General features: G+C 42.4%; 1 protein-coding gene across 6 annotated transcripts in view; it reads right to left on the bottom strand.

Annotated features, from left to right (window-relative positions):
• The window catches only part of phactr2 (phosphatase and actin regulator 2), a 67,318-nt gene that overhangs the window by 29,217 nt on the left and 18,209 nt on the right, over window positions 1-19,892 (bottom strand). For 5 of the 6 annotated variants that reach the window (XM_061221697.1, XM_061221670.1, XM_061221688.1 and 2 more), the window contains exons 2-3: window positions 10,181-10,348; window positions 681-755 (exon numbers count right to left, since the gene is read on the bottom strand). In XM_061221697.1, the coding sequence (XP_061077681.1) occupies window positions 681-755; window positions 10,181-10,348 (243 nt within the window). Of the gene's footprint in view, window positions 1-680; window positions 756-10,180; window positions 10,349-13,384; window positions 13,482-19,892 lie in introns of all 6 variants that reach the window. The other variant, XM_061221678.1, reaches the window with a different exon arrangement.

Raw genomic sequence — 19,892 nt, 5'->3', positions numbered from 1 at the left:
AACATTTGATGAAGGTAACTTCATCCGTGTTGTCATCAATGGTCATTGGAATTGTTTTCACGTATTTCCTAATTTCATAGCCAAACCATAACTGTGATTCATTCATTCACTTTCCTTTCTTGTATGCTGAATAAGAGGCACAGTGCAGTCACCTTCTCTGGCCAGGTACAAATAGGAGCTTTGTTCACGCTCCCCCTTGAGGGGCCCCCGCATCTTGTTCAGTGAATGCGTCTGAAAAAAGATTCATCATCCCTGGGCACTGCAGCCTTAAGCGCCTGTTTTCTCTGTCTACATGAGCCCAGCCTTTGCTAATGCACACATGGGCTCGAGGGGGTTAAGCCAACTGACTGCCGTTTGTTCCGCTCAGGCATGTGATTTCTCACGATCAATACCACTGTGACCACATGTTCCGAGACCTCTCCTGCACCACTCAGAGCCAACTGAATGGAACAGTGGGCCCAGAGGCAGAGCCAGAGGCAGCGAGGTGTTGAATGTCACATGTGATAAAAGGGAACATCAGAGGGCTGCAGGATAATGTTTTCCTTGACACGCCAGTGACGCCATTGATATGTTATTGCGGCTGTAAGTCTTCATGGACGGTGGTGTTAACAAGGCACAGATACAGCACTTTTGTGGAGTAGGCCATTGTTTCCAGCCCTTCTATTGAATGGAAAACTCACCTTGATCGGGAATAAGGACTCCCTTTCTTATCAGCTCCTCCCGTGTCTGTCGAGTGGATATTTTCCTCTCCAATACTGCAAAGAAAATGAGGGATTGTTAAACACTATGCAGGGTGTAGGCAGCAGGATTGTGGTTACCTATGAGTTGCTCAAGCTGAGCTAAAGAAAGTGAATCTAAATGATTAAGGCAGCAGTGTGAACTGTAGAGTCAGGAGCCTGGGTGTAAAGTCCAGGCCAAAGGTCCTTCAAACACCTCTGTGAATTCTACTCGCCTTCACAGCCACAGCAAAAATAGAATTTTACTGCATGTCCACACATTTTTTACGGATTACACGATTTGTGGGAAGTTCACTGTTCACTGACGTGTTGCTGGCTGGCTTATCCTCCTTGAACCTGGATGTTGTGATGCAGCAATGCTCACATACACCCAAGTACACATATCTAGCATATCTAGCAGTTGAAATTGTACTTCCCTCTAGGGTCTTTCAGCGCACTTATCCCTGGTTATGGGTATGGACTTTGCACTTTGTTGTATGTCGCTCTGGATAAGAGCGCCTGCCAAATGCCATTAACGTAATGTAATGTAATGTAGCACTGGACAGTACCTCAGAACAGCCTGAATTATTTGTATTGTGGATTTGACAAGGAGCTGGAAACATCCAGGTTGACATGATAGCATCATGCAGTTGCTGCAGATTTGTAGGCTGCACAATCATGCTGCAAATCTCCCATTCCACCACATCCCAAAAGTGGTCTATTTGGATTGAGATTTGGTGAGTAACCAGCAACCAGTTCATGAAACCAGCTTGAGATGACGTGTACTTTGTGTTATCCTGCTGGAACTAGCTCTCAGAACATTGGCAGACTATAAAGGGATGTACATGGTCAGCAACAATACTCAGGTAGGCTGTGGCATTTAAATGATACTTAACTTATATTTAGGGGCCTAACATATGCCAAAAAAACATTCCAAATCATTACACCACCAGTAACCTGAACAGTTGACACAAGGCAGGATGGATCCATGGATTCACGTCGATTACGCCAAATTCTGACCCGACCATCTGCATGCCGCAGGAGAAATCAAGATACATCAGACCATGCAACGTTTATCTTCAATTGTCCAGTGTTGGTGAACCTGTGCCCACTGTAGCCTCAGTTTCCTGTTCTTAGCAGACAGGAGTGGAACCCATTGTGGTTTTCTGCTGCTGTAGCCCATCAACTTGAAGGTTTGATGCATTGTGTGATTCTCTTCTGCATACCACCCTTGTACCGGATGGTTATTTAAGTTACTGCTTGAACCCTAGTGTTGGCATTTCAGGCTGCTAAGGGGACTGCCCCACCTTACATACAATCTTTGATCACTCCCTACTCCACAGCTAGACCACTCCGGTCTGCCAGCTCTGGTCGCCTTATGGTTCCCTCACTACGAGCACCTGGCGGTTGAGCCGCACGTTCACGCCTGTTTTCCGTTCTGGTTCCTCAGTGGTGGAATGACTTGCCTACCACTGCCAGGACAGCAGAATCCCTCCCCATATTTCGACGCAGACTAAAAACACACCTTTTCAAACTCTACCTTAGCCCTCCCTCCTGATTTCCCCCGCCCCCCTTTCTGATATCCCTATCCCTCTTGTCTAACCCCCCCCAAAAAAATAAAATAAATAAATATATATAGAAATTGCACTTATGATGACTATATGTTCAAAAAGCACTTCCTATGTATTTTCCTAGTTATGGATGTGATGCTTTGACTTGTGGAAGAACCTATGCACTTGTAAATCGCTTTGGATTAAAAGCGTCTGCCAAATGACTAAAATGTAAAATGTAAATGTAAACCAGGCCAGTATCCTCTGACTTCTCTCATTAACAAGGCATTTTTGCACACAGAACTGCTTGTCACTGGATGCTTTTGGCTTTTCACACTATTCTCTGTAAACTCGAGACTGTTGTGTGTAAATATCTCAGGAGATCAGCCATTTGAGATTGTCAAACCACCCCATCTGGCATCAAGAATCACCAAGAGTCACTGATTACATTTTTTCCTCATTCTGATGTTTGAACTGAACCTCTTGCCATGTCTGCATGCTTTTATGCATTGACTTGTGGCAATATGATTGCCTAATAGATATTTGCATTCGAGAGCTGGTATACAGGTGTACCTAATGAAGTGGTCACTGAGTGACCAAAAATAAAACCAGAGCTTTTGTTTGAAAACTGTGTATACATTTCCCAAAATTCTGGAAGTTTTGTCAGCAGCAGTAATACCTGATGAAAATGCATAAAGAGCTCTGAGAATATGCGGCAATGGAGTGTAATTATGTTTCCAGAAACTTTATCATTCAGAACTTCAAGCCATTCTTCATTCTATTGGTGATGATTCAGAAAGTGAAAGTGAAAGTCGAGGATACCGATTTCCATGTACTGCACACAAAGATAAAATTATTGGTCATGGAATAAAATTCAATTTCATGCTCTCTCTATATATATATATATATATATATATATATATATATATATATATATATATATATATATTCTACCACTACATTCACCATTATACACATTAGAACAGAATCATATTTTTTTACAGCTAATATAAAACCTACAGTGGTTTCGTGTTTCATTTGGTGCTCCCCTTTTTTATTTTTGCTGGGCAGTGGCAAATTTGGATATTTTTTGGTTTATCCACACTACTTGCACTACTGTTTGCACAACCACCATGAGGTGGCATATGCGTGCACTAATCCACAGCAGTCTGAAATACTTGCAGGTTCTGACAGTAGAGGGGCAGCAGTTCCCTTTTTCATCATGAGGAGCTTTCATTATCATTGTAGAGCTAAAAAGTCAATACAGTACCAAAATACTCACCAGAAGGAAACAGACATTTGAATCATGGTTTGTTCCTATTTATACATAACTCAGATAAGAGGTGTTAAATATGGATGTATTTTTAAAGGGGTGCAATTTACAATTTCTCAGAATGCAGACAATAAACAGTACCAAACCTCTGTTACAAATGTCCCTCACATACTTCAGAATTGGAACGACAATGTTTGTTTAGCTAAATTGTACAAACATAGTGTGACTTACTGCAGACAAGTGTACGCTCTCTGAAGTGACATTAATGAAAGGTTTCGTCTGAGGCACGCCCCAATCCGTGACGTGGCGCCAGGGTGAAAACCTGCATAAACGTAAGCATATTATCTCAACTCTTTTTTTATCCAGTCGGCAAGAGTGGACATGCCCACAAAAACATCATAATCTCTCCAGGTTCATGTCCCGAGGGGGAAAGTCTGGCAGTGTTTCCACAGGAACTAAACCGTCAGTTACAAGTCTTTGAACGAGCGCAAAATGGAGTCATACGTATATTAAAATCACAGCGATTTTCAAAACACCAGAAAGTCGCCGTGTGGCTTACTGCACAGAAAACGAGTTTAAAACCCAGATTTGCACTTTTATTGAATTACCAAGAAACCCATGGCTAACGGCCAACGGCATTTGCCTAAATCATTAACATTGCTTCTGCAACGTGCTGTTAAAAGTGAAACTGAACAATTATGATCTGTAATCTGGTTAGTTAGTCTAGCAAGTCTAGCATAATCACTTTTCATGATTATGGATCATAATGTAGTTTACATGCCAGTAACCACTGGCAGCCATTTTGGAAAATGGCCGCCACAGTCATCAGAATGCCAATCTGCAATGCCCCAATATCCAGATTCATTCAACATACATTAAGCAATAAATGTAACAAATTCGGCACTTGTATCGCAAAATGAACGATAGTTTAGCTATGTCGCCCCACTAATAATCTTCTTAAATATTCAAAACTCCCTGTGTAAATTTTCCATTTGTGAGCCATTTCTGGCCCATTTTTGTGTTGAATACATGCAATGTAGTGCCATTATTCAAGTTAAAGGCACAACACTACACTGACCCATAATCAGTCATGTATCCATCCCAAGCATAAGGGTTCTCCGGAACTCCATGGAGCCCCACCTGTGACCAGCCATAAAAAGTTGCCCGGAGAGGATATTCAGGACTTTCTTAACACCATGCAGCACAAATGGCTGTGAGTAATGCAAATTTGCAGGCCACAGATCATTTTTAGCTTTGGGACAGAAAATACACAGGTATGTCACTTCTGCATTTCCCACAGTACATTCCAAAGCCATGAAAGTATGATTTTATGAGGCGCTGGCAGAACATTTTCAACATTACGTCCCCCATTTTCTCCCCCATATTGAATGCCCAATCATACACAGACACAGTCATGCTGCAACCTCCACAGCCAAATCAGGAGCGTAGACGGCTGCATTTTTCCATAGCCCAGCCCAAACAACAGATACGACTAGGAGGAAGACTCTGCCGCACACGCAGACTATGGGAGTCGGATTGACCAGCAGGGGGTTTTGATGGGATGTGGATCCCAGCCTAACCCTCCCAAGCTGACATGACCACTAATTATGAGTCTCCCTGCAGGGCCACTGTCACTGACACTTGGCAGCTCAACATAAGTCCTTCTTTTGCAGAGCACAAAAGTTAAATTTTATCACTGAAAAACCTCAAGCTATATATAGTGGCTTCAGTCATTGTTTATGGAACGTGACATCTGCGGCAGCGCACTGAGCAGGCGGCAATTACGCGCACCACCTACTCGAAGGGTGGCTTTTTTCAGACTGTGAACAAAAGGATTTCTGCGTTTTACTAATAGCCATGAGCATTGGTGATTTGTTTCCAGTTCCATGTCAATGAAATTCACATTTGCATCATTGCCTACCGCAATCACTGCTTTTTTTATTTATTCCTGTCTTTTTAGGTTATATTTTCGTACGTGTGAGAATTGGAATTAAGCAAAATGTTCAAGTCAGAGCCCTTCACTTTTTGCACACTTTATTGTGTAGTAAATTTCATTTTAAAATAGCTATTTTTGCCCTTCAATGACAAAGTCAAAAAAATTTTTTTGAAATTCTTGCAAATTAGCCTAATTAAAAATCTAAAACCTAAATCTGAGGTATAAGTATTCAGACCTTTAATTCAGTGCTTTGTCTCTCCACAGATGTTGGTTTAAGTGGGGTTTAAGTCTGGGCTTCGGCTGGGCCAGTCAAGGAAAGCCATCACCCCAGTCAAAAATCGCATGCACTCTGTTTTCTTTAACAACCTCTCTGGCTGCATTGATCCTTCCCTCAATTCTTTCAGTCTCCCTGTCCCTGCCACTGAGAAGCACCCCCATAGCATGATGCTGCCAGCACCATGCTTCCCCATAGGGATGGTATTAGCCAGGTGATGAGCAGTGCCTGGTGTTCGCCAGTTTGGAATTCTGCCCAAAGTTACATTTTTGTCTCATCAGACCAGAGAATCTTTTTCCTCATGCTCTCAGAGTACTTTAAATGCCATTTGGCAACTCCAAGTGGGCTGTCATATGTCTTTTACTCAAGAGTGGCTTCCATCTAGCCACTCAAAAAGTGGCTTATGAGTCTAACTCACACATAAAGACCTGATTGATTAAGTTCTGCTGAGATGGTTGTCCTTCTGGCAGGTTCTTCCATCTCTGCAGACTTCCGATGCTCACTTTTAGAAAGTTTTAGAAATGTTTTTATACCCTTGCCCTGATCTATGCCTGCCCAATTTTATCATAGAGGTCTACAGAGAGTTTCTTGGACTCCATGGCTTGGTTTTTGTCCTGACATGCAGTGTGCGACCTAATACAATGCACACAGGTGTGTGTCTTTCAAAACTATGTCCAACTAATTCAATTTGCCACAGTTGGACACAAATCAACTTTTATACACATATCAAGGATAAAGCAAACAGTGCCACAGCACAGAATGTTGTCATTTCATATGCGTAACAACTATGTTATAATTCAAATGAAAATACGAAAGGCCGCTTTACATTTTAATTTTCAAGTTAATGCGCGGATTTTATCTCACAATATTAAATGCAAACATCTACGACAAAACCCTGTCATTAAAATGAAAATGAAAAACCACATTTGAAATAAGTTTCTTATTGAAGCTGCATTATCAATGACAAAAATCTAATGAAATTCCAAACGCTCCTTTGCATTTTCATTTTCAAAAGACCTGCCAGTCAAAGGGCTGGGGTGTTACAGGGGCTGTTCAAACCCAACCAAGAACTCTCCCTTGGAGTCCCTACAGACTAGTGTTACAACCTCTGTCGTAAGCGTTTGTATTTTCAGTTTTGCATTTGCTGGATGCACAACTATCTTTGTTTTACTTGCAGTTTGCCATAGATTGGCAATTTCTGCTTTGTTCCTTTGAAAAAGGCCACCAATCCTACTGATTGGGGTAGACTAGCTCTGCAACCCCTTTTGCGTTTGACTGTGGATTTGTGATTGCTTCAACTTGAGTTGTGTGTGACCTTCTTAGTGTTTCACTTCTCTCTTAGCCCTTTTTGTTTGTTTACTGTTCAGGTCTTGTGTATGACCACTGCCTCTTTTGTTTTAGATTCTGACCCTTGCCTAGCCCATTTTGATCGGTTTGCCAATTGGATTTTGACCCTTGCATCCCTTATGACTCTGATTCCTGCCCAGCCCTTTTTGATCTGTTCACCCCAGTGCCTCACTTGTGCTTGACCCTGTTTGCCCACGCTGACTGTGACTTTGATTTTCCCCTCTGCCCGCCATATAGTGACTCCAGTAAAGTTAGAGTGTCTACAGCTGGATTGCATCCTTCCAACGGGACACTGTTTGTTACTTTTCTTTTGTTATTTTTCTTATTCTTGAAGGCGTTCCTGGGAGGAGACTTGATCTCCATTGGGAGTTGGCTACATGCCACTTTGAGCCTTCGAAGACTAGCTGAGGGTTATTTCGATTTGTTTAGGCAGACAAGACGAGAGTTACTCGTCGGTCTGCAGTGTTTGTTTCGTTCCCCCTCCCTTTTCTACACTCTACCTCCCTATTATTTACCCTGTCACCGCCTGACCCTAGACCACGTTGTAACACGAGGCTGCTATTGTGACTAGGCATGTAGTTCTCTGTGTTTGGGAATGGATCACAGATCTTTACAAGAACTAAAGGAACCCGTGTAAAGGACGTTATGAAGCAGTTTTTTTTCCTGCTTTTGTGAGTCTGGATAGAATGATTCATTGTACCACCAGAACGCACGGTCATGTGTTTCTGTCGTTATTGATGCCATGTACGGGTTTGCATAGGTAAATAGGCCGTATGGTTATTTCGCTTTAATAACCAAGATAACCAAAACCAATTTCCAACATGGGCAATTAAAAAGAAAAAAAGAAGGTAGCTTTGATATAGGCTGATTCAATAAATCAACCCATCTTGAGATGGACTAATAGTCTAACAACGGCATCCCTGGCAGGCTATAGCCTATCTTCAAAATAGGCTACTCCTTGCACATTTCTATCAAGATCTCTAGCTAAGTCCTTATCAGATTGTTTTTGTCCAGAGCAAAGCAGGTCAACAGAAAGGCTGAGAGAGATGCGACGGTAAAATATTTTTTTCTGAAGTATGACTGTTTGGTTTATTTTCTTTTATACATCGAGCGACCTAGGGTACAATCAACAGGCTTTATGGACTACAATAGCTAGGCTACTGGCCTCTGCCCACATTCTGTGGATCACTACAGCCACAGGCTATACACGGCACTGAAATCACAGTCGTTAAAAAATACTTTTAGTGCGTTACACTAAACATAGGCACTAATGCTAGCTAACTAGCTAGCTAACAAACTTTACGTAATTTGTCATTGGGTGCAGGTAGGTATTTAAAGAGCCAGTCATTACACCGGAGAGAAATGTAGCTAAGTAACACCAGAGAGGAAGAGGCGGAAGTAACACAGCCCCCGCCTACACAGTTCTCTTCACTTTGAAAATCCATCCATCCATCCATCCATTATCTGAACCCGCTTATCCTGATCAGGGTCGCAAGGGGGCTGGAGCCTATCCCAGCATACATTGGGCGAAAGGCAGGAATACACCCTGGACAGGTCGCCAGTCCATCGCAGGGCACACGCACCATTCACTCACACACTCATGCCTACGGGCAATTTAGACTCTCCAATTGGCCTAACCTGCATGTCTTTGGACTGTGGGAGGAAACCGGAGTACCCAGAGGAAACCCACGCAGACACGGGGAGAACATGCAAACTCCGCACAGAGAGGCCCCGGCCGACGGGGATTCGAACCCAGGACCTCCTTGCTGTGAGGCGCACTTTGAAAATGAAAATGCAAATTGGTTTTTGCATTATCAATTAGAAGGGTTTTTGCATGACCACGTGGAAATGATAATGCAAATAGAAGCAATGCCATTTAATTCGATTTTTGTTACCCTTATGCCACAAAAACATGACAATTAAATGATAGAGTTCAGTATGGTCAGAAAGTGCATTTACTTGAAAATGCGGGCTTTTGCATTTTTACACACATGGAATGAAAATGAAAAGTAATTGCCGATTTGCATTTTCATTTTCATTTTGGCGAAGATATGCTTCCATAGAATATAACCTAAAAAGACCGGAATAAAAAGGCAGTGATGGTGGTGGGCAATGACGCAAGTGTGCATTTCATTGACATGGAACTGGAAACAAATCTGACTCACCAATGCTCATGGTTATCACTAAAGCGCACAAATCCTTTTGTTCAGTCCGAAAAAAGCCTCCCTTTAAGTAGGCGGTGTGCGTAATTGCTGCCTGCTCAGTGCTCTGCTGCGGATGTCTCCTTCTATAAACAATGACTGTGTCCTTCAGCCACTTTGGAACACAATAACAACAGCCGTAATAAGATGCACAACTGACATTTCTTGGTACCAATCCTAATTCTACTAACATTCTACCCTTCTCAATTTTTCTCCCAATCTACCCTATTTTTCCACAATTTGAATTTCACAATTAGGCCTCAAGTAAAAGTTATGGCACCCATGCCCATGCAAGGAGCTCAGCGGCTGAAGTCATGCACTTTTGTGCTGCTCTAGACTATGACCCAGTGTTTATTTTCCATCTATGGGCCACGCAGTACTACAGGAGAGCTTGAGCTAATACCAGATGACCCCCAGTAACCTGAGGTAGCCTGAAATATCACTAGGATAAATGAATACAGTGGTAGCCAAGGGACCCTGGCCAAGTCAAACCCACTCTACCTCTGATGGAACTAGACTGCTTCCTGCTGCTGTAGGCTCATAGTTGGCCGATGACATAATGCAGACTTGAACCTGCAATGTCTGAACTGTAAGTTTAGACATCAGAAACTTCTCTCATGGTGAGTGATTTTACCAACGTTATGCAAACATTTCTGTGGCTGGACAACATGCTGAACAGGACAATGGAGGCCAACAGATCACAAATCTGAGATAATGATCAACATCCCCCTTAGTGCATAAAAAAAGAAGATCACATGGTGGAACAACTGCCATTAATCTGTTTAACACTGTGTTTTGTGTTCATTACAGACAGCTCTGTATATTGTTTTTGAACACCATACAGCCTAGACTTGTTCATTGAAAAAATGTTGCTCTGGCCTACCTTTGGAGAGGTCCTGGAACTTGTCGCTGGTTTTCTTCTTTCGCCATTTCCAGGGCTTGAAGATCTTTCCAAGCGACGAGAGCTTGCCCCTCTGCTTGAGCTGTGGCGTTTGGGCTTCAGCAACTACTGAGTCTGAATTTGCCAAAGAGGCCTTTTCCAGTCCATCAACTGCAATCGGAAAGAAAGATATAGCCAGAGGAGTTGAAGATAGGATGGGTGGCTTTTCAGGCAGGCTCGGCCAATCAGCATTTAGTTATACTAGTACAACTTAAAATCTCTTTATAGCTGGAATTGATTTAATGTTTTCTGGAAAACAATGTGTTTGATATGAAAGTTAAGGGAAATGGTTTAAATGGGCATACTATGCAACAGTTCTTATAATGTGTTACTTATGGAGGAAAACTACAGTACGTTTGTATTTCTACTGACACTATATGTATTTGTGGACGTAGGGTAGTCCTGTAAAAACAAAGCAGTTGCAGATGTTGCAAATAAACTTTCAGTTCATGACATTAGCTGAGAGTTTCCTTTACCTTCCTCCCTACATTAAACCATTACCCTACATAACCGCAGAGAATCGCACCGAAAAGACAGAAGTCAGCTTCTGAAAAAAAGGTATTTTGGACTGTGTCAGTTTGCAGCTTGCAGAGCAGAGCTCCACCACCCCTCTCCCCTCTCCCCTTCCCTCCCCTCCCCTCTTCTCCTTTTCCTTCAGCCCAGTCCTCTCTGCCCTCTGCCTGTCCTGCTGAGACAGAAACAGGAAGAGGAAATAGAGGTGTGGCTTTTCCTCATGGGTGAAATCCGCAGCAGGCAAGTCCAGCCAACTTCATTGTGGCAGGCTGGAAAACCTAGGATATTTTTCTTCTTTTTTCACGATATACCATTACGTGAAAGAAAAATACATGTCTGTTCCTTTCAAATAAGGGTAAAAAGGTTTTGAAACATTTTTACATAAGTAAAAAAAAGAAAAACAATAATAATCAGACTTAGCAACAACAAGAGGGCCTTGCGATTATGCACCAGTGCTGACTAGAAGGATCATCTATTTTAAGTTAAAGGAAAAAAATCACTGCCAGCCTGTTTTATGTGAAAATATGAAGTATACACTCCATTGTTATGACAAGATATTCAGTAATAATGAACACTAGAATCAGTATGATTTGCTCCTTTCAACTTTTGCAAGTTGCTTCCAGCCTAATCAACTCACAAGCAAGGATTTCACATGGTAAGCAAACAATCAAATACGTTTATATGCTTACATGATTATATAAGACTGCTCCTCAATTCCTTAGCATACTCTGCACTTTGATATTTCAATTATCAGAATAACTGCAATATCATCTTACAGCAATAAATATGTCCAGCCAAATGAAATGATCAAAGAACAGGGTTTTGGGCTTTCAAATGTAAACTGGCACACCCAAGAAACAGAAAAGAAACATTGTATCAAACTGTCTAATATTAAATTATTACAGTGTTTCAATTATAGATTTTTGATACACAAAAATAAAAAAAATAAAAAATAAAAACCCACTAATTCTAGACATTAAATTATGAACGGTGTTGGTAGACCCAAAGAAGGGTGGATTCAGAAGAAGAAGAGAACTCTTAATTTAAAAAATGTAAATGTTCAATCGTGTAATGGAGGAAGAAGGGCTTAAATATAGACATTGACGTGAACACTTCAGAGCAGAGTAGGCCTCTACAGCTGTACAAACAAGACAACTCGATTGAGAGGGAGGGGGTGCAAAACAGCTCTGGAAGATACTGACTCACAAATGTATTCCGGGGGGGGGCAGGGGGGACTCTGAGCACAGACTACAATTTTACTGTCCATGATGGGATTCACACATGCCCCTTTAGTAACAATTGCTTTGTGTTCTGTGACTGGAAACACTTGCAAGAAACAGAGTCAGTCTCTTTGTTTTACAAGTGACATTAGATTAGATTAGATTAGATTACATTACATTACATTACATTACATACAATGGTACATACAGTGCTGTGAGTTTTAAAAAGAAAAAAAAGGATTTGCCTTTCTGATTTCCTCTATTATTGCATATATTGTATTTCATATCATTTTTTATTTTTTTTATGTGGACTTGCTTTTATGTTTTGGATTGTTGTCTTGTTGAATAACCCAGTTACGCTTCAGCTTCAGCTCATGGACAGTTGACTAGACACATTCCCCTTAAGAATTTTCTGGTACAAAGCATTCATGGTTCCTTCAATAATAACACGCAAAGCAAAAGCTTCCACACACCATCACACTAATATCACCATGTTTGACTTTTGGTATGATATTTTTGCAATTGTCAGATGAGCATTGATGTTCCTCTTCGTTTCCACCTTGCTACTCTCTCATGAACCCCTTGCCCAGCATCTTTCCTATTGTAGAGTCGTAAACACAGATATAGCTGAGGCTTGAGGCCTGCAAGTATTTGGATGTTCTTCGGGGATTATGTGTGACTTCCTGGATTACTTGTCATTGTGCCTTTTGGAGGAATATTCACCACCATTCCAATTGTTCTCAATTTGGCGATAATGGCTCTCACTGTGGTTCAGTGGAGTCCCAGATCCTTAGAAATGGTTTTGTAACCCTTTCCAGACAGATATATTTCAACAACTTTTTCTCTCATCCCTTCTGGAGTTTCCTTTGCAGTTCCTTAAAGCAGTTCTGCAAAGTAAAGTGGGCTAAAATACCCACAGCAATGTGAAAGACAAATAACAAATTATAGGAACTGTTCAATTGTAGTTATTGCTACTAAAGTTGCAATCTGTTTTTAAGATGCATAATTTCATGCATAATTCTAAACAGTTTTTTTTAGTTTTAGAATTTGACTATTATATCACACTTTCCTTAACACAGTTGAAGTCTGTGTTAGCTCTTGAGATGTATTTATAATAGCCTAATAAGACTACTACATTATTTGCATGTGTTGATTATGGATAGAGATGTTTATATTAGATTAGGAACAGGGAATTATATTGATTCTAAGAATGCTGCTATCCTAACATCAAAATTAGATACCCTTATCTACGCCTGCAACCTAAGGGCCCAACCTCCTGAGTTGTCACTGGAGAGACACCAGAATACATTGGTATTTATGGGGTGTCAGGGCCTTGCCAGGAGTTTGCCTTTCTACATTATAAGTTTGAATGCAATCCATAACATTCAACATACAATATAAATATGCAACATACCGAAGACAGTTGCAGTAGAGGCCTGGCTGAGCATCACCAGGGATGAAACCCAGCGTCCTGTGATGTCTATGCGTTCCAGACTTCAGGCGGTAATTGACTGCAAAGGATTTGCAACCAAGTATTAAAAAGTGAAAGTTTGATTTATGATTGTTAGTTTGTCCCCTTACTTTTGGTCCCTTAAAAAGTGGGAGGCACATATAGAAACTGTTGTAATTCCTATACCGTTCACCTGATTTGGATGTACATACCCTCAAATTAAAGCTGAAAGTCTGCAGTTAAAGCATATCTTGTTCGTTTTATTTCAAATCCATTGTGGTGGTGTATAGAGCCAAAAAGAGGAGAATTGTGTCGATGTCCCAATATTTATGGACCTGGCTGTATACCTTATATAAGATGTCTGAGTTGGTATACTCATTATAAGTAGACTCCAAAGTAGCATGAGAGTCCTCTACAGTCAGGAGAGATGGAGTTCAAAGGTCAAGACACTCTTCCCAGCCTCCCAGAACAAGGCTGGATCAGGTTACCAGCCCTGGTGCATCACCCTGTCGACCACTGAGGAGACACAGCAGCTGAAAGGGTCTTCACTGCGGCCTGAATCTTGGATTTGAAGCTTGCAAGAGCACACGAGCGGTGTGAGGCCTGAGATAGATGGCTATGGCTTGTAGCCAGACAACAATCATTAGAGGCTGCGTGCTACATGCAACGCAATGAATCGTTGCCTAGGCACAGTTCCAAGGTCTACGCGCTTCTCACACGTGCTACAAACATAACTTTGAGCGGTTTCATGAAACAGGGACCTGAGGAGCATCTCCACCTCATGGCATCTATGTAATATCAAGTGAGTGTTTTTAATACAGTCCAAAAAACACATAGTGGGTTATAATTTGAAGGCACCAACATAAGCAATAATAGTTGTATAATAATGTATCATTTGACAATGGGCAATGGTTGTGTAATTGTGAAACAAGGTATACAATGAATGCTGTACCACATGGCAACATCTAGATAGTAGTACAGTGGTCTTGTCTGTCTTAGCACTCCCGTGAATGTTGAAGGCACAATACGAACATTTACGTGACTGAGGGCTCTATTTTCCAGCCATTGCACTGGTGAAATAATATTTTCATCATGGATGTTGACGTGCCTGAGCCGCTTGGTAATTTCGTAGCTTGATGCGCCAAAATGAGAGGAGAGCCACTGTTCGAGGTGTGTCACTCAAGATTGAGCAGCGCACTGCAATTTTGGTGTCAGTGTAGTTTGTGATGCCCGTGCCGGCCCCTGCTCCGACCAGGTTGCAGCCCAGTGTTTGGCGAATTGCTCATTTCGGGGCTTGCCCATGCAATGCACATATGATCATATCCAGGGCACCCTAGCTCTCTCACATAGTCTCTTTAGTCCATCACCAGCTTGACGTCACAACAGCCTCTGCCATTCTGCCACAATGATCCACACTTCAACTTGTCACATGGTGCAATAGCGTTGAAGTTCTGAGTCTTACAGATGAGCAGAACCACTACCAAAGAGAAGTGCATAAAAAGAGGTGCACGGATACCATCTGAAGCATTGGTATCGGTGCCGATACAGCCATTCAGATGCCACGACCATTACTTTAATGACATGCACATCATTTTTTATGTTATTTTTATGTTATTGTGCTGGGCGGCTTGTCATAATTTGGGCAAATCTTTTGTTATATTGGGTTATATTTTTCCCAAACTTCCCCTTCACTGGCACTCATTGGTGCTGGTGCAGTTCTCCTCCTCCTCCACCACTATTTATCCATTGTCATTGTACCTGAAGTGGCTGTATATATATATATGCAGATGCTTGCCGGTGGTTGGAATTTGTCAAGGAATAATTCAGTTCAGAATAATTCAGGTCTACTTCAATCATGGTCCAGCTTTATTTCATGATCATGGAGAGAAGTACAAGCATTCGTAGTTTTAAAGTTTTACCCATCTTTATACCTAGGCAGATACAGATAAGTAGAAAAACACACACAGGACTCTTGCCATATATTATTCAGTTGGGGAAGGGAGCTTAGGGGGTGACACTCTTCCATACTGAAAAGAGCAATAAACCATGATTGTTTAGACAAGAACAAAGGAGCCCACCAGTTCACATCATTTAGCAAATTCCTCACAAATTATTAGCAGAATTAGTTCACAAATTATTTTGCTCTCACTGAAGCTATGAGGCGCTGATCAGCTGTGTGTGTATCAGCTACACACAAGTTCAAAATTGTCTGTTGTGTTGCTTTACAAAGGTGATAGGACATTGTTAGTTATCTCTAAACGTTACTGTTATATAGGCTGCCATTTTGTGCTCATTAGCCTAAGCCAAAGACATGGCAACTTATTTTCAAAGTTTGAGAATGCTTTCATTTGTGAGAAATTAGCTGCCGGTATTTCAATGGTGCTGAAGTTGCCATTTGAGCGGGCCAGAGCTTGCAGTCCCCAATTGCGCATAATTAGCACGGTAGAAAATGTTTCAGAAGGAGAAAATAACGAATGCATATAATGTCTATATTCGCGATTATCCAAGTCGAACATATGCATATTTTTTTAAGAGCGGGTTTGAGGCTCAATTTCAGAAACTTTAACACATTGACCCTAATAAAATATCTAACGGTTCGTCACCCAAATGAGCACGATTAATACACTACAATGAAATAGCAGCAACTATTGAGCACTAGCCAGGAAAAGCAGAGAACACTACAACAATCCGTGCACAGACGTGAGCAGCTTCTGAATGTCGGCATGAATGACTACTAACATAATAAGTAGCCTATTCGGCTCGGTTCTCGGTATCAGCTGATCCTCTTAATTAAGTACTTGGTACTCGTTTCTGATAAAGTGGTTTCGATGCACCTCTAGTCATTTTTTTAACCATCCATATGGTACTCTTGGGATTGTACAGACGAATGCAACAATATATTTCACCCTTCACCTTCCGTCTTCCACTGATTGAGCGCTGTGATCCGCACACCTTCCTTCCCCCCCGATACCCAGGTCACCACACAGATCTCTGCCTGCTTGGCTGATATCTCTGAGTGGATGACTTCCCACCACCTGAAGCTTAACCTTGCCAAAACTGAGCTTCTCTACATCCCGGCTAAGTCCTCTCCGTCAATCGACCTCTCACTGACTGTTGTAGTTTCCTCCTCCCTTACGGCAAAGAATCTTGCGGTAACTCTAGATAACTGCCTCACTCTGGCTCCACAAGTATCCTCCACTGCCAGAACCTGCAGCTTTGTTCTGTACAATATATGCCGTATCCGTCATCTCCTGACGGAGAAAGCCACCCAGCTCCAAGTCCAGGCGCTCGTCATTTCCCGCCTGGATTACTGCAACTCCCTCCTAGCCGGTCTCCCAGCGTGTGCCATCAAGCTCCTCCAGCTGGTCCAGAATGCTGCAGCCCGCCTGATCACCAGTCAGCCCAGGTCGGCTCATGTCACCCCGCTTCTCATTGGCCTCCACTAGCTTCCTATTGCCGCACGCATCCGATTCAAGGCCCTAGTGTTGGCATTTCAGGCTGCTAAGGGGACTGCCCCACCTTACATACAATCCTTGATCACTCCCTACTCCCCGCCTAGACCACTCCGGTCTGCCAGCTCTGGTCGCCTTATGGTTCCCTAACTACGAGCACCTGGCGGTCGAGCTGCATGTTCATGCCTGTTTTCCGTTCTGGTTCCTCAGTGGTGGAATGACTTGCCTACCACTGTCAGGACAGCAGAATCCCTCCCCATATTTCGACGCAGACTAAAAACACACCTTTTCAAACTCTACCTTAGCCCTCCCTCCTGATTTCCCCCGCCCCCCTTTCTGATATCCCTATCCCTATCCCTTGTCTAACCCCCCCCCCCCCCCAAAAAAAGAAAAAAAGAAATTGCTCTTATGATGACTAGTTATGGATGTGATGCTTTGACTTGTGGAAGAACCTATGCACTTGTAAATCGCTTTGGATTAAAAGCATCTGCCAAATGACTAAAATGTAATGTAAAGGTAGAGACAAATCCGGCACAAAGTGCGCTCACTCACTTGTAAACAAAACTCAGATGACTAGCTAGCTAGCAAACAATTTACTTCTGATCATGGCTGACTTTGTAAGAGAGGATGAAGATAATTTATTCTAGGCAGACAATGATCCAAAATCTTATCTGTTTGAGCCTGAGTTTACAGATGAGGAACTACTGCTTTTTGATGCTGAGCGGGAAAGAAGGGAGGCTCAACCAGCAGCAGAAGGATATATGTGTCTTCAGTGGTTATAGTTCTAACTTCTCAGAAAACAACGCCTCTCGTTTAAAATAAATAATAATTCCCCACACTGGTATTTCAAATACATATGATACCTTGTGTAAATAAGACAGTTTCGGAGATGCTGTAAGGTGTATTCCTTCACTTTGAAGGAGGTAGGCTACTGACTCCTATCAGCTTCAAGCATTTATGCTAAGCTAACACATTATGCTAACATGGAAACAGAGCCAGTGAATGCACACAAATGAAAATGAAATTTAACATCTTGTCTAAGTCGAAAAAAATGTATATTTCCCAAAATGATGGCGTATTCCTTTAAGTACGTACCTAGCATAGGGGGATTTTAACAGCTGTAATCTGGACAAAGTGCAACAATCTTTAACCATTCATACTAAAACTTATACTGGCAATGTTACTGATGCATAAACTGCTACAGCTCCTAAACTGCTGGGCAGCACGGATCATAACATCCTGTCACAGCTTTTGCGTTACAAGCAGCAACTGAAACAATGCAACCCAACAACGCACAGCATCAGCCAGTGGTCGGAGGACGCCATTACAACTCTGCAAAGTTGTTTGGGCTGCACTGACTGGACAGTCTTTCAGAGTGGCATAGATGAGGTCCCTGTCATCACAGACTGCATACAGTTTTGCCTAGCCCTTACAATCCCCAGCAGATTACCCAAACTCAATATCATGGATTACACCAGAGATCAAGCACTAGCTGGAGGAAAAGAAAGAAGCTTACCGATGAAAGGACCTGGTCCCCCTGAAAGACAGAAAGTGCCACCAACACCAGACACAGACCCCCTCACCTTTGCTTGTAATCTCAACAACTCTTATGCTCGGTTTGACACCAAGGACTACAAAGCGGAGTGTGAGGACCCCCTGAAGTCGCTACCCACTCAACACCCTGAACTGGTGCCCACCATACCCTTCACAGATGATGGCAGCTGATGAAGTGCAGCACCAACAAGGCATCCAGTCCAGATGGCATCTCAGGGTGGGTCCTCAAGTGCTGTGCCCCGGAACTTGCCCTGGTCTTCTACTCCCTGTTCCGGGAATCCATACTCATCACCACCAGTACAATGGAAGACATCAACCAACATTACATCAGTGATGATTAAGTATCTTGAGAGGTTGGGGTGCTAAGCAGCATCCTCCCATAAGTCAAACCCCACCTCGACAACTGCCTGTCTGCCTAAAAGGCAGACCACGGTACGACTATGGCAGGATACACTTCATTGACTTCAGTTCAACCTTTAACACCATACAGCACCACCAGATGATTGAGAAGCCACAACACCTCCATGGTCCACCCCCACATTTTGTCATGGACACACAATTCCCTCAGCCAAAGACCCGTCACCCACCATAATCCCCAACACCAGGGCACCACAATGCTGTGACCTGAGCCCTTTCATCTACAACCTCTACACCAACGACTGCCAGAGCCTATCCCCTGTTACCACCTACTTTACATACGCGGGCAACACTGGCATCCTAGCACTCCTGAACAACAATAATACCCTCACTGTCTATCAGGACACAATCACTCACTTCACCACCTGGTATGACAACTATCTTCAGCTCAATTTAATCAAGAAAGAACTCCTCATTAGCCCCCCTGCCAACCTCCCCCACAGCCCCATCACCATGAGAGGAGTGGCGGTTGAAACTGTAGAGGCCATGAAATGCCTAGTCATAACCCTGGACTCAACTTCAACCAAAAAAGCACTGAAACCCATAAACGCTGCCAACAACAGCTTTCTGCAATACAAAAACTCAAAGCCCTACCAGAAAAACAAAAAACATCTATTGAACGGAAGTTCTGTGGGTGAAAATGCCTTGTTAATGAGAGACGTCATTCGAAAATCCACAGTCGGGCCTCCTGAAGGACGCTTCCTCTGAAGGTATTCTCCGCTGGTAATGCCACAGGGGTCCACTGGTCCAGGCCTTTCAACCCAGAGCCATGCAAAAAGCAGGAGGCTAAAAACAGACAGTCTGACTTGATAATACCATTTATAATATTAATATTATAACTGGGGCATAATGTTTATTCATTTGGGTAATCTTTTATTGACATTTTTTGACAGTAGCAAATTTGAACAGAAACAAATTTCTGATTTATTCAGAAAAAGGGACAGCCCAAGCACCTATGGGCAATCGGTCATAATAAGCTTCTTTTTTTCATGGACAATGTGCTCTTACAGCCCACATAATATGATAGCGCAGTATGAAATATAACAGCT

This window comes from Conger conger, chromosome 2 (genome assembly GCF_963514075.1).
Source record: "Conger conger chromosome 2, fConCon1.1, whole genome shotgun sequence".
In the NCBI taxonomy this organism is placed as follows: Eukaryota; Metazoa; Chordata; class Actinopteri; order Anguilliformes; family Congridae; genus Conger; species Conger conger.
Note: the sequence above shows the minus strand (reverse complement) of the source record. Positions and strands in the feature narration are given on the sequence as shown.